Below are 15394 nucleotides of genomic sequence, written 5' to 3'. Positions count from 1 at the left end.
TATGCTCAGACGTTGAGTCTCTTGCTCACTTTGTCACTGGATTCAAGCAAGCCTGGCTGAAGACGGCTGAAATGCCAGCAACCGGTCTAGGAAGCTTGATTCCTGTCCAAGGAAGGCATGGGTTGGCAGTTCGGGCTGGACTGATCCCATGAGGCACAGGGTCAGACTGATTTGCATATGGCCATGTCTGAACTGGAGTGGCAGAGTGGGGTAAAGAACGGTGATGGATTAAACCCAGATCTGTTGACTGGGTGTGAGTGTTTAATTGGTTCAGATGCTCCGTCCATCACCACCCCCTTTTGTACCGCTTTGTTTGCCATAAGTTGGCAGGGTATGCTCAGACGTTGAGTCCCTTGCTCACTTTGTCACTAGATTCAAGCAAGCCTGGCTGAAGACGGCTGAAATGCCAGAAACTGGTCTAGGAAGCTTGATTCCGGTCCAAGGAAGGCATGGCTTGGCAGTTTGAGCTGGACTGTTCCCATGAGGCACAGGGTCAGACTGATTTGCATATGGCCATGTCTGAACTGGGGTGGCAGAGTGGGCTAAAGAACGGTGGTGGATTGAACCCAGATCTGTTGACTGAGTGTGAGTGTTTGATTTGTTCAGATGCTCCGTCCATCACCACCCCCTTTTGTACCGCTTTGTTCGCCATAAGTTGGCAGGTTATGCTCAGACGTTGAGTCTCTTGCTCACTTTGTCACTGGATTCAAGCAAGCCTGGCTGAAGACGGCTGAAATGCCAGAAACCGGTCTAGGAAGCTTGATTCGGGTCCAAGGAAGGCATGGCTTGGCAGTTCGGGCTGGACTGTTCCCATGAGGCACAGGGTCCGACTGATTTGCATATGGCCATGTCTGAACTGGGGTGGCAGAGTGGGCTAAAGAACGGTGATGGATTAAACCCAGATCTGTTGACTGGGTGTGAGTGTTTGATTGGTGCAGATGCTCCGTCCTTCACCACCCCCTTTTGTACCGCTTGGGTCTATTAGATGGCAGCTCAATAGGGAGTTCCTTTTTTATTTTAAACTGGCGAGATGTTCCCTTGCGACAAGTAAAGCGACCTGTAGCGACTGGTATTTTGTTTTGTCTTTTGCTTCCAGATTCCATTGTGAGAGCCGGAGTTATAAGTTGACTCAAACAGTTCCCAATGATGTAACTATTGCAGATTGTTTTTTCAGCTTTGTTGCCGTCAGTGCAAACATTTTTATGAGGCGGCAGTTTAGCTGTACTAAGGATGGATTAAAGCACAGCATAACTGCCTGCCTACAAGACCTGACACCGTGCTGAGTCTGTAGTGGTTGTCTCTTCACGCTGCGGCTCAGCGTCCGAAGAAACTACCCGAACCTGAACGCGGTCTGTGAACCCCGACGACACCGCGTATATATTTTGACCCACATTTTGACCTGTATCAGGCGTTTGAAGTACAACCGTTAATCAATGCCCCTGAGGAAGGGCAAAATGCCCGAAATGCATTGGGCCATGTACTAAACATTTTGATATTTCCACAACTTCAACATTGTGAAATACAAACAATGAGAATTAATTGAAGTAAACGTGTCAATAAAACTATATTTGAAAGCACAAAACTACAAAGGAAATTTTTCATTCAGTGTGCATTTGAGGACGTCATTCCCGGCTGGAATGACGCTACCACGTTACTAATCTTTGCCTCCGAGACTCAGAAGGAGGAACTCATCTAGCACCTACCCACCTTGTTGTATTGTTTTAGACCACAAATTACCACGAGTGTGACGGTTCATTGTCAAAATCATTGTTCTGCAGTGGTTGTGCCATCTCAATTGTTTGCATAATTTTGTTAAATGTTATAGGATTCCATGAAAGCCGCCCTTGGACTTGGTTTACCAGTACTGTACTTTGTAAGTCAATGATATGACCAGGAGATGTTGGTTTCAGTCTTAAACCTACTGTTGTTAAGGCTAATATTGCATGATCACTTCCTATCTCAAACATAGTGTGTAATTGTAGGGCAGATCAGAACAGAACTAGACTACACATCATATAATCCAGAATTGAGATAAAAAAGTTGCTTTTTCTTGTGTAGGAAGCCGGAATGTCTCCTTCTGTATTGCCATTTAATATTACTCCGTTCAGCATAGGAAGTGATGACAATAAAATGTTTCCTCTTTTATCAGCTTTGTTTCCTGTAGGGAATTGTGGAATAAGTAATACCAGGGCTTCTTCTTTTTTGCCATTCTCCCATTTTTCTAATAGGTTGTTAGATATTTGCCCATTGAAGTCACCTGTTAGGAAAACAGACGGGAAATCTTGGTCTTCTACCACCTTTTCGAGAACCTCAAATATTTCAATTGCTAATGCATCCATTTTAGATCCAGGGGGAATATAGACATTAAAAGATGAGCAAACTTGTTGAGGTTTCCTTAGGGTCGGTCCCTAATTTGATCTTGATACTTTGGATATTCTTTGAGGTCATTAAGATGATTTCTTGATCCCAATAATATTCTTCAGAAAGAAGAATTGCTATCCCTCCTTTTGCATGCCCACGGGTGACCGGTTCTGCTGGAATGTCGTACACAAAATAGTCGAGGTGGTCTAAAGTTGTGATTGCCCAGGTTTCTTGTAAGACCACAATCCCAGGTCTGTCTTCCGTAATTATTGCTTTTTTCTCCTGGGTTTTTCCAGCTATGTTCCAGGAAGAGATGGTCAAACACTTGCTAAAAAGGGCTCTTGTTTTCCTGTCTCTGTTTGTTACTGTTATGATTCTCTGCTATTTATGTCCATGTATTTTCGGAGGCTGTGTTTTCCTTCTTTTATGTATTTTTGTTCCAGCTTCTCCTTACTCCGTTCGTAATTGAAACTGATATGTTTTCTTTGTAGACATTTAGAGGGTTATTTGTGCCACTTTGACTTTTGCATAAGTGATGATTTGTGTTTGTAACGATTTCTTCTGGTTTATCATTTTTATGTTTTACTGGGGCCAAGTCGAATCCATATTTGTGTAGAGTCTCGCTTTCTTTTAATATAATACCTGGTATTACTGGAGACCAAAATTCTACGACAGCTGTTGTGGTTTTAGTTCTTTCTGGGAAAGTTACTAATTTTATTTCATTTCTTGCTAGTGACTGTAGCGGTTCTATCCTTTGAAGCAGGTTTGGTATTCTCTCGATTTAGGGGGTCTTCGCCTGAGGGGAATAGATCCATAATTTCCACGCTGCTTGATTGGATCTTCTGCGACTTAGTAGGCGTCTTCCCTATCGATAGGTCCTGTAATTGGGTGTCCTTTTGTGCCGGTGACTCTCTTTCAGTCGTTATAGATACAAAACTTGGGGTGGTAGGGTTAAGATGAATGGAGTTTACCCTTTGCATTTTGATTGAAGAGATCTGTTCCTTTTTTGCTGTAAATAGTTTTGATTCTTGACCTTCTTTTCTTTCTGGGGTCATAAGATCAGGGGGTAAAGTATTCATAAACCTTGTCTTCCGGACCTTCTGTTTTGCAAACCTTCTTGTTTCCCTTTTCTTTGCTTGCTTCTGACTAGTTTTATTTGATCTCCTCTCTTTTTTTGATGTTTCTGAGGCTGGGAGACTACGGACAAATTTATAGAGGTTTCTCTTGCATTTTGTTTGGCCACAGGTGTAGTAATCAAAGTTGATGGGGTTTTAGTGTTTTGTTTAGTAATGATTGGGTAATATGCGGTGGTCGGTGGTTGAGTTTCGACTACATTAGGGTCCTTAAAAAGTTTTCTAAGGGAATAAATTTGATTAAGTGCATTTTTTTCCTTATTTGCTTTTTGTTTACTACAACCTGTTTGGGTTGCTGTTTCTTTCTTTAATCACTTTCAGTTGGTAGATAGACTTTTAATTTAAGGAGGTTTTCCTCTGTTTGTTCTTCTCCTTTTTCTGCAGGTGGTTGTGATTTTAGTTGTTCTTTCCTCCTTTTTTTCCCTGCTAGATATTTTAACATTCCTAGTTGGGTGTCCAGCATCCGGTCGGAGTTTTAAAAAAAGTTCCCTAAAAGAGAGAGGACGGATTCCAAAATTCTTTGGAGTGTGAATAGGGCTGCAGACACCAATATGTATTCATTAGAGGGTTCTATAGATGTTAAAAGTGAAAAATCTGGTGAGTGAGGAAGGGACCCTTCTGGATCAAATGATTTTTGTTGGGTACTGTACTGGAATTTCAGCTGCTCCTTTTGCGGGTCCAGACTAAAAACCAGATCCTTAATGCTTATATCTGGGCAAGCCATATCGAATTCTATAGTTTTCTGGGTTTATAGATTTGCTGTTTAACTTTTCAGCACTTTTGAAATTAGGGTATGAGGTTTTCTCACATCCGGTTTGCCCTTGAATAGAGTTGTTAGAGACCACCAATTTCATTTCAACTTGTTTCGTTAACTCTTTTTGTTGTTACATTATGTTTTCTGCTGCTTTGTATTTTGTGTTATAAAATATTTAGTTATTCTGGGATTCGCTTCAGCGTTTCTAAGACGGGCCATCTTCAGTCGCTCCTTCTTATTGCTTGTTCAGTTCCCAGTCTTTTCATGAAAATTGTTTGCGATCTCAGTTTTGTATACGCCATATTGCGGCGCGAGTTCTATCTATATCTCTGACGCACACAACCAAATGTAGGTGGTAGTGGTAATGGACATATGACAGTGAGCAGGGATAGAAGAACCAGAGAGCAGGGTTCACTTGGCGGTTGCTAGCCGCACCCAGTCTAGTTGGGTCACTTCCACGAGCTCGCCTGGACTCTCACTCTGCAGTCGCTACTAACAGCGACCGCGCTCTTGCTCCAAGTTGATGTGTTATACCTTCTGCCTTCACACTGCTCCCCCCTGTGTATTTTCTCTGTGCAGTTAGGACTGTGTCTGCATGGTCCTACCAATCCTTACTAGGGCAGGTGGAAGGCAGGTGACAAGCTTGTGGGGGTATAGGGCTAGACAGCTCCGCCGCTCAGTTTGTGTTCTGTGTTGACCCTGTGTTCTGTGTTGGTCCTTCACTCGCTTTTCTACCAGCGCTGTAGCATTAGAGCTGTAAACTCTGTAGCCTCTGCATACACTCTGCAAAACTAGAGGGCTTTCCTATCAATTTGGGGTAAGTCAGATCTTTTGTTCCACCTTTTCTGTCCTCCCCTCATAGCATAGCATAGCCCAGCAGGAGGGCTTTCTTTCCTTGTCCGTCCTCTTACTGCTCACTTTCTCCCCTCCTCCGGTTCTGTTGCTTTAGCTGCAGCTCCACAGCTGAGGCGTCACAAGCAGCTCTCCTGTGGCTTGCCCGCACCGTTGCTCATTCAGGGCTTATTCAGAACTGGAGCTGAAGAAATGAATAAATGCCCCTATTTGGCAGAGCAGTTGGTATGTATGACCTGCAAATTGGAAGAAACTTTTCTGTTGGAAAGGACACATGGTGACCCTGTCTAATGGAAGCATGTATTTCTATGGGCCTTGTCCAATGAGAGTATGCGTCTGTTTATGGGCGGGGCTACAGTCACATGATCCTAGAGGCTGTAGCTCTGTCTCCTGATGGGTCCCATCATGGTGAGTGGGATGAGCTTGAAGGAAACTGGGCCTGGGGCCACTTGTGTCACCAGTTGGTCCTGACTGCTGCTGGGGGCCATCTTGCTGCACCAAGCTGTACCTCCCCTAACCCAAACCTTTGCACACATTTAACCCTGTCCTTTCTCAGGAACCTTCACGGGCCTCTCATAAACATTGCCTGGCAAAGGACCCTGCTATTTACTTTTCCCCATCCCCAAAATCCTGACTTTTTGTCTCAAACCATGCCCATTCTGCTACCTAACCTTTTCTTCCTCCAAGCAACCAACCACCATCCATCTTGCCTATTACCTGCCCCTAACCCTTCCTTTCCATTGCGTTCTGCCCAGACCACTCAGTCCCCCACCCAACCCTCTTCCTACCCCAAGTAACCTGTCTCTCTTCTAGTTTCTAACCCTATACAACATTCTGGTGGTTTTCTAATGAATCCATCAATCTTCGTTCAACCCAAGGACTATCCGTTCTAGCATTGTAGACCTGTAACTACTGCGTCCGTGCCCACGCCTCAAGGACCCATCACCCATTTTATTGTTGGTCCAATTCACATTCAAACTCAGGTTACGCAGCGAAAGTCACTTGATTTGGAGATTTGGCCCACACTCATATGACCCTGTGGTGACTCAAGGTTTGCTTTAGTCTCACCACATTAATAGTTTGCAATTTTGAGAACCCCCCCTTCCCCGTACGGCATTTCTTTAAATTTTAATTGAAAATGGCATGACCTCTACGAGATCTTCACTTGGCATCTGTGCTGTCACTAGGCCAGTTTCCTTTAGTAGCACTGCAGGCCGAATGGGGAGTGAATAATATGCTATTAACAGTTCTTCTGTAGCGATTGTGAAGCGTGGGTTCTTTCTTGTCATTTTCTGGTGATAGCAGAATCGAAGGTTCTCCCTTTTAAATACCCTACATATGCAAAATCCTGAACCCCACAGCACCCCTCACACTCACAGACACACACAGGTACTCCCACTCACAGACCCACACAACCACTCACAAACCAATAATGCCACTCACAGGCCCAGTCACAGACCCACACAGGCATTCACACACCCACTCACAGACCCAAATTGCCACTCACACATCCAGTCACAGACTCACATAGGCACATATACACCCACTCATAGACCCATACAGCCACACACATCCACTCACAGACCCACTCAGATACTCACACACCCCCTCACACACCCACCCACAAACCCACTCATGCATTCATAGACCCATTCAGGCACTCATACAACCACTCACATACCCACACAGGCACTCACACACCCCTTTCAAAGATTACAGTTATAGATTGGAAATACAATTCTAAAAAAACTTGAAATTCACTAAAAAAACAATGGTTACAGGGATGAAACAGTTAGGAAATAGAATTAAAAAATGTAGAAATTCACTAAAAAACAAAGGTTACAGGGACATTCTAGTTAGGAAATAGAATGAAGTCGATCTTAGAAATTCATTGAACATATCAAAGGTTATAGGAACATTATAGTTAGTCTCATACAAAACCATTACAATTCAGTGGTCATAGTTATCTGAGCTAACTATAACTTATGCCCCCACAATGTATTGCTTATGGCCTCACATATTACATCACTCATCACATGGTTAGGAAAGCCGTACCAATGACGCAAGGAGGATAGGAATGCGGATGATCCACCAATAGGCCATATTCTCATTCAGAGCCCAACACCTGGAACATAACAGAAAAGAGAATACATTATTGGCATAAAAGAGAATACATTTTTGGCATACAGCATGTTTAAACAGATCAGAGATTGGCTTGACACAAGGCGTCCTTTTTTTGTAGAATTCCATGGTGCCAAAACACCTCCTTGTGGGGTCTTCAAAATACTATTGAGATTCTCAAACATTCTTTTTTGCAAAAAGAAACAGAAAGTATCCAATCTTGAGACAATGATATCTCTGTAGGAAACACATATTTTTCACTGCTAGCTTCCTGAATAATACAACCAATTGAAATCAAATATTGTGTCAACACTTTGCTCTGTTTGTGTCATTTTTTCAGATTTTACACAGGCACAACAAGAGTATTATAATGCCCCTTTAAGTGTATACTTCAATTAATTGCCCAAAAGTTCCATATACGCATGGTACACACTCTAAATTGTGCCAACCGTAAATGATAGTGGAGCTTGGGACAGTCACCATTTTTTTTAATGGTTAGACCACATCTGCAAAATTCTTAGTAACCCACTGGATATGGCTTTATGATCTTCTTCATAGAATCTTCGAACATTTCCTCAAGATTGGGCACTGTTAGTAATGCATTTGTCTGGAACTCCTTACATTACCTCTGTGTTGTAGGGGCATTTTTTAATTGCTGAAGACATGAATGCCTGCCCTTCTGTGAAATTGTTCACTGTCAATATTTGTAACGCGCGAACAATTATCCGAGGGTGTCAAGGTGCTGGGGGCTGTCCAGAAGATTAACCTAGCTATTGACCAGAGTCACATGGTGCTGGGCTTATCTGCCACCGCCGCCGGGGATCGAACCGTGAGCCCCGAGTCACTTGCCCTGGCTGCTGCGCCATATCTCTTCCTTGACTACTGAGAAACGAACATAGAGCACCTGATTGCCCCCAAGTATGTTGGAATGTTTTAACCCTATTCATTTGATTTTGAAGCAGATAATAATGTATTATAGTAAAGCCAGACAGCACAGAAGCATAACCTCACCATAAAATACTCTTGATGAGACAGGAGTATTTCATATCCTTGTAGTATCTGATCAGGGATAGGGCAGTAGATGTTATCATATTGCATGCTAGTATCATTGAAGTAGCACCTCATACACCTAACAAGATTCTGAAGTGTTTTGTTGGCTGGTTGCATGCTACTCTGTAGGTTGTGTTTTTCTGGGATGATGTAGGTTTGTACTGTAGCCCAGGTGACAAATCTTTGTTGCTGAGGCTGTTGACCAGGTTGGGCTAATTTTGTGTAACGGCCACTGAGCACTATCAGTAGTGAAGCAAAAAGCAGTTAGAGATAGAAATTGTAAGTATAAATATGGCATTGTTGTGTTTGATTGGAGAAGTGCATGAATGCAGTGTGCTCTACGTGGGAAGTGCTTTGGAATTATGCATGATTGAGAGAGTCAGCTCATATGCTGTCCCTGCCAATAAGTAGCTGCACTTACAGTGCCATGAAAACTTCTTGGTGTACACACGCTTTATGAATATGGTGTAACATAACATAGCATAGCATAACATAACAAAATGAGAAAGAGTGATAGTTGCAGATTTGTTTGTGCCTGCTATCATTGACTGCACTTACTCTGCATTCTCTTTCAGATACTTTGCAGCCATCCAGGGAACCACGAACACTACAGGTGTGCCTACAATTGACAAAGAATACAGTGTAAAAAACAGGAGAAGGCATAGCTGTCCAAATCCAATTATGTAAATTTGCTATTCTTCACATTAATCCTCCTCCTATAAATCTGTGTAGATAGACTGCCTGCATAATCACCAAGGCTGTGCCAATATGAAAATAGTAGGCCCCCATCACCGCAACCGCACCCTGGGCAGGCCTGGTTGTGTTCCATATTCTTTGAAGCTTATCGCAAACGTCTTCATATTTAATGACTAAAGGTTTTTAGGAAGTTAGTTGCTTTTTGCTCACCCCAGCCCAGGTACAGGTAGAGAGTGTAGTAATTTTTCTCTGAAAACACTGCTCCTATGAGAAGCTTGTACAGATAGACAGCCTCCACCAGGAACCAGTAGTGATTGGCTAAAATGCAGTATTGCATCACGACTTGAGCCACACGACAGCCAATAGCAGCCTGGTGAAAAAAAACAAGATATAGAATTAAAATGTGGGGGAGCTTATCTACTTTTTACACAAATGAATGACAATGATAACACACCTTGAATTAGGCAAGAGATTTATCAGCCAAGCGATCCAAGGCCTAAATGTCACTGAAATGAATGCACCATTTCTTTGTCAACCCCAGGCCTACTGCAACTGTTTGAGGCTGAAATAGTTTCCATTCCAACATTAAATGTCTGGACTGGTGACCCCACTAAGGAAACCGAACTACTGTTCTACGTGCCACCAAAGACAACAGGAGTTGCAACTCTGTACCCCGCCCGCACACACTCTGTCAGCCTGAAGAGCGGAGCCTTTCTTGAGTGCTGAGGCATCATGAATAAACTAGATAGGACACTTGAAGCAAAGTCACTTGAATGGCAGATGGATGCATCAAAGCAGCTTTATAAAAACACACATTGAGCCTTAGGAGTGTTTAGTTGAAGACATTTGTTTGCTGTTTCATTACGGCATTCCAGGAATTATAAAAAGAAAAGGCACCTGTGAGGAAGTATGGCTTTTAATCAAACTTACTAAACTCAATACAACATAAACAACAGTAGTAAAGTGATGGTCTTTTGAGGGCTCATATGTATTATACCCACTACAACCTAAGCATAAATAGAGACTTTGGAGTGGTCAGATTTACTATTCCCCCTGAGACCGGAGCAATAGAATGGAAAATGTTGGACTTAGGAGTGGTCAGATTTCCTAAACCCACTCCAACCTGGGCAACAGTAGGGAAGATGTTGGACTTTGGAGGAGTCAAATTTACTATCCCCACTCCAAACTAAGCAACATGTGGGAAGGAGCTGGACTTTGGAAGTGTCAGATTTACAATTCCTCTCCTATGTAACCAATAGTAGGGAAAGTGTTGTACTCTGCAAGGGCCAGATTTACTATTCTAGCTCCAGAGTAAGCAACATTAGAGAAAGTGTTAAAATTTAGAAGGCTGAGATTTACAATGCTCATTGCAACATAAACAACACCAGGGAAGGTGCTGGACCTTGGAGTGGTCATATTTACTATTCCCACTTCAAAATGAGCAGCAGTGGAATAGTGTTGGACTTTGGAAGGCTCAAATCTACTATTCCCACAAAATGTTATATATAAGTATAATAAACATAAAACACATTTTAACAAATATGTAAAATATATATTAATTTTAACATCATATAATATATGTAAATATTAAAAACGAAAATTGCTAAATTAACAATTATATTTAGAAAGAATTATAAGAAAATTACAAACTAAGAGCATTAAAAATAAACCTAAATTACTTCTCACCATGTTACCCTAAAACTGGAACACTCACAAAAATAAATAAAAATGTTAGAGTTTATTTTTAAAATAGATAATAATTTAAAAAACAATACTGTTATAAAATGAATACATTAAAAACATAAAACATAATATAATTCTTTAATATGTAAATTATAACAAGCAATCTAATAATTTACAAAGTCAGTTAGCTTGGATCAAAAGACAAACAATTAAAAGGACTTAAAAAACCAATAGCAATCTTTTCTCAGGGTTTTTTTTTAGACATGTCAATGGTCATAAGTGCAGTTTTTTAACATGGCAACATTTGTTTTACAATAAACATTCTCATCAGTTGTTGACAAGATATTCAACCATTCCATCTAAACCCGGCAACCAGTAATTATTAAGTAAGATCTTCTTTGGGGAAGTTATGCCCAAATAGCCTTCATGTGCAAGATTATAAAAAAAATATTTTAGATTATCAGGTGGTATGAATACAAGACCTCTTGCAAATATCCCTAGTTTTGCACTCAATTCCAATTGCACTTGACAAAAATCTTTTATGTTTATGAGTTTGATCAATTAAAAAAATCATCACGCCATTCTGCCGAAGAAATACCTGAATGTACTCAAGATAGAGCATATAATGCAGCAGTAAGACATTCATTAGGGAAATAAACTCTTTATCAGCCTCACACTCAGCATATTTAAGAGGAAACCTGGATAAACAATGAGCTAAAAAATTAATCTTTTCTGGAACATAGCTTTTGTCAAAATGTAATTCCTGTAATGTGGTGATCAATCTAACCAATCTGGGTGATGCTCTCCCAACACTATTGACACTCACAAAATATACCAAAGGTTTGTGCTCTGTTAATAGCCTATACGTGTGAACCCACACATATGTCTTGAGTCTATTCACCACCCACACCCAAGCTAAAGCCTTCCTCAATGGTGCTATGCCTACTTTCAGCTCATTTAAGGGTATGTGATATACAAGCAACTAGCCACTCTTTACCATTGATTCTTTGGCAAAGAACAGCTCATACATCCACAATAACTTCACAGGGTTGACCTCAAACAAAAGGTTTTAAAAGCATTAGTAGTGACCATTAAATCTTTGACTTTTTTAAAGGACTTACTTTGTTGATCACTCCAACAAAACGACTGATTTTTTCCTAAAATCTTCATTAGTGGTTCAGATACTATGGAATAACCATGGACAAAGCAAGCCTAATATTCACTGAATCCTAGGAACAATCTTAGGGAGTCCTTGTCTGTAAGGGTAGGCAGCCCTTTTATATCATTGATTAATTCTTCCTTAGGTTCAATACCCCTGCCACTGATAAGATGACCCAAATACTCAGTTTCTTCAATTCTTACATTACACTTGTCTGTGCATGCAAAAAGCCTTGTTCTTGTAAAATGGTCAGTGCCATCTGAAATATGTCATCATGCTGGACTATGTCAGAAGCAAAAATTCAAATGTTATCCTGATATAACAAAACAGCTGAAACATTTCTAAACATAATAATCATATGTCTTGGAAAGACACTAGCTGCTGATGTCAAATAGAAATGTAATCTGAGAAACCTATGAGCTCCAAATAGAGTAATGAAAGCAATGAGTTGTGATTCAACTGTAAGTATGATCTGATGATCTGTGCTTTTCAAATCTATAGTACTAAAGATTTTACTTTCTCCAATTTGTGCAAGCATCTCTTGAATCTTTGGAAGAGGATGACATTAAACAATTATATTTTCATTCAAAAAACATAGATCCACACACAATCTGATCTCCCCATTCTTTTTCCGTGCAATAGTGATACCCAAATCCCGCTCTGAACATTCAACTGGATAAATGCTCTATTACTTACCGGTAATCTTCATTACTACGGGTCCCGTTGTCCTTGTCCCATTCATTGACAAAGTGAAAATAACCATCCAGACAGAAAAAAAGACCAGAGAAATGCTAGGGACCCTAATACTGCCCCTCCCACCGGGAGTACATAAGCAGTACTTACCCAGCACCCCGCCTATACAACCAAGCCCACACAGGAAGTCTGGCTGCCCGGGAGGGAGGGGGTATGAATGGGACGAGGACAATGGGACCCAGAATAATGAAGATTACCGGTAAGTAATAGAGCATTACCCCCCAGGTCCCTTATGTCCTCGTCCCATTCATTGACAAAGTGGAGAATACTAAAGCAGAAAAACGACCTTCTGAACCAGCAAGCACAAAAAAAGGGGGGGGGGACTGCAGGAGGAAACCAGCCAGGAAGCCAGAACCCGCCAGAAAGGGACACAACCAAGGACCGGAAACTGAGTCAAGGAGAGCAGAAGGCCACAGCCCCAACAAGGATGCAGCCAACCAGAAAAACGGGAAACAGCCCAGGTCCCAGGAAAGAACGACCAGCACCACCAGGGCAACCAACGACAACCACCAAGCACCCAGCCCAGAAGGTGAAGCCACAGCGAGAACCCAGGAGAAGGCCAAGCCACAAAAAAACGGAGAAAACACGAACAGAAACCCAGAAACCCTGCCACACAAGGCCCAAAGAGCCAGCAGGGCCAAAGCCCCACAAGGAAAAGGCTGCAAACCGAACCAGGGCCCGACACCAAATCACAGCAGGAGCAGCGGAAAGACCCCAGGGCGCACAGCACCCCCAACCAAGAGCCAACCAGGCCCGACCCCACCCAACACTGGAGAGGAGAGCAGAGCAGGAGTAAACCGGTATGAAAAGGCCACAGGCCAAGAAAACAGCCGGAAGCCACGGCCAAAGACAAGCAAACCACCAAAGCAGGAGGACCCTGACCCAACCCGCAACGGGAAGAAGCCCACGCAGAGCACAGACCAAAGCATAGTGCAGGAGGCAGACAGAGACCCACAGCATACAACCGCCGGACCACATTGCAAGCCCGGATGAAAACAAACAGAGTCAACTGCCCAAGCGGAAACCAGAATAAGCAGAAAAGCCAGAGGCACAAGCAGCACCAGACCCTAGACAACCATCAGCAAGGAGGGAAGAGCCCCACAGAGGCTAGACAAACACCACAGGACCTCACCCCCCCAGGGATGGGGGGTGGGACAGGGGGCATGCCAAAGACCAGACACCCACCGGGAACAGCACCCGGAAGGACCAGGGACGCCAGGCAAAACACATCCTAGAGCCGGCACAGAAGACACAGAGCAGCCAGCAAGCCCAAGAAGGCACAGCCGGAGGCCATGCCGAAGCAGCAGCAAGCCAGCAGAGAAGGAGCGACCGGAGGCAACCCCTTACATGTCAATCCAGAAGCCTAGAACACCCCTCCACAGGCCCGAACGGCAAGATGCAGTCCAGCGGCAAACAGGGCGGTAAGCCCCCAGCCACAAGAAGGGCCAACAAAGGAGGGGCACCGGGGCAATGGGGGGACTGTGAAGCCCAACTGCAGCCAAGGAAAACCCAGCAGAACCAGGCAAAAAAAAACGCGGGCACCCAACCAGAGGTGCAGCAAGCCCGGCAAGAGAACAGCCGGCAGGAGTAGGCCCAGAAGGGCACACAAGGGCACGGCCAACACCACTGGGGCGCCATGCCCGAACACCCAGAGCACAAAGGCACGGAATAAGGCGACCAACAGGCGCCGAAAAAGCCCACAGGAGCAGAGAAGCCCAAGCGGCCCCCCACCCAGGCACCTGGCAGACCCATTCCTCGCCAAACAAGGGAGACCAGGAGCCCACAGGGAGCAACTGCACCAGGAACCCAGGTGGACCCCCAACAAGGAGAACTGCAGTGGCACAAACCTCTGACCCCCAGGGACCACCGGAAAGGGAAACCAAAGCAGCGAACGCTCCTCAGGGGGGGTGGGGGGTGGGGTGGAGCGAGAGAACAAAGCCCCCCCCCAGCCCCCAGCCCAAGGAGCTCCATCAAGCCAGGGCAGGAGGACAACCAACCCGGGCGCCAGGCACACCAGGGGCAGAAAACCCAAACCACAGCCAACAGCCAGGCCGCTAGGGGGCCGGAGCAACAAGGCTCCCAAAGGACCACCAGAGGCCGACCCCAGCCGCACCGCACACCAAAGGAAGCGCAGGAGCCCAACCACACCAGCCAGAAAAAGCCACAGCACCTGGCAGACCCCAACCAAGCACCAACCAGGCTGGACTCCACCAAACCCCGAGGCCAGACAAGGACAGGAGCAGGCAGGGAGGGACGACCGGTGGCCACACCAGAAGCCCCGGCCACCGACAGCCACAACCGGCCCCAAGGACTCAACCAGCAAAAGGAAGCGCACAGAGCGGGAACGGGATCAGAAGAGGACCGGAGCTGCACACCAGCCCCAGCCGAGAAACAGGAGGAGACAAGCAGCAGGCAGAAGCAACCAGCGCACAGGGGGCCGCAGGGGGAGCAGCTACCAACCGAGCAGCACTGCCAGTGAAACCCGGAGAAAGGCAAATCCAGACCCAAAGAGAAGGGCATGGCCAGGACCCACCGAAGCAAGCCAAAGGCCGGGAGGGAACCAGAAGATCCGCCCAGGGCAACCCCAGAGAAACAAGCGGAGACCCAACAGCACCTGGCAAGCAGAGGCAGAGACCCAAGCAGGGACCAACCAGGTCCAACCCCACAGAACTGCTGAGAACAGAGAAGGACAGGGGGTGACTGTGCCCCAGGCCGCAGCAGCAGCAGGGGAACACAAGGACCAAGCCAAGAAGCCAGGAACAGCGCAACGAAAGCGCCAGAGCAACTCCAGCCCAGAAGACCCAAGCTGCCGGACACAGCACCAGCCAGTCC

At 44.6% G+C, this 15394-nt stretch overlaps 1 protein-coding gene across 1 annotated transcript in view; it reads right to left on the bottom strand.

Moving 5' to 3' along the window:
* LOC144785427 (glucagon receptor-like) overlaps positions 1–15394 on the bottom strand; it is a 127055-nt gene that overhangs the window by 69629 nt on the left and 42032 nt on the right. Inside the window, exons 7-9 of the mRNA XM_078664340.1 lie at positions 9178–9337; positions 8830–8890; positions 7156–7225 (exon numbers count right to left, since the gene is read on the bottom strand). Coding sequence (XP_078520466.1) covers positions 7156–7225; positions 8830–8890; positions 9178–9337 — 291 coding nt within the window. The remainder of the gene's footprint in view (positions 1–7155; positions 7226–8829; positions 8891–9177; positions 9338–15394) is intronic.

Source organism: Lissotriton helveticus, chromosome 10 (genome assembly GCF_964261635.1).
Source record: "Lissotriton helveticus chromosome 10, aLisHel1.1, whole genome shotgun sequence".
NCBI lineage: Eukaryota > Metazoa > Chordata > Amphibia > Caudata > Salamandridae > Lissotriton > Lissotriton helveticus.
This window is presented reverse-complemented; position numbering and strand designations above follow the sequence as displayed.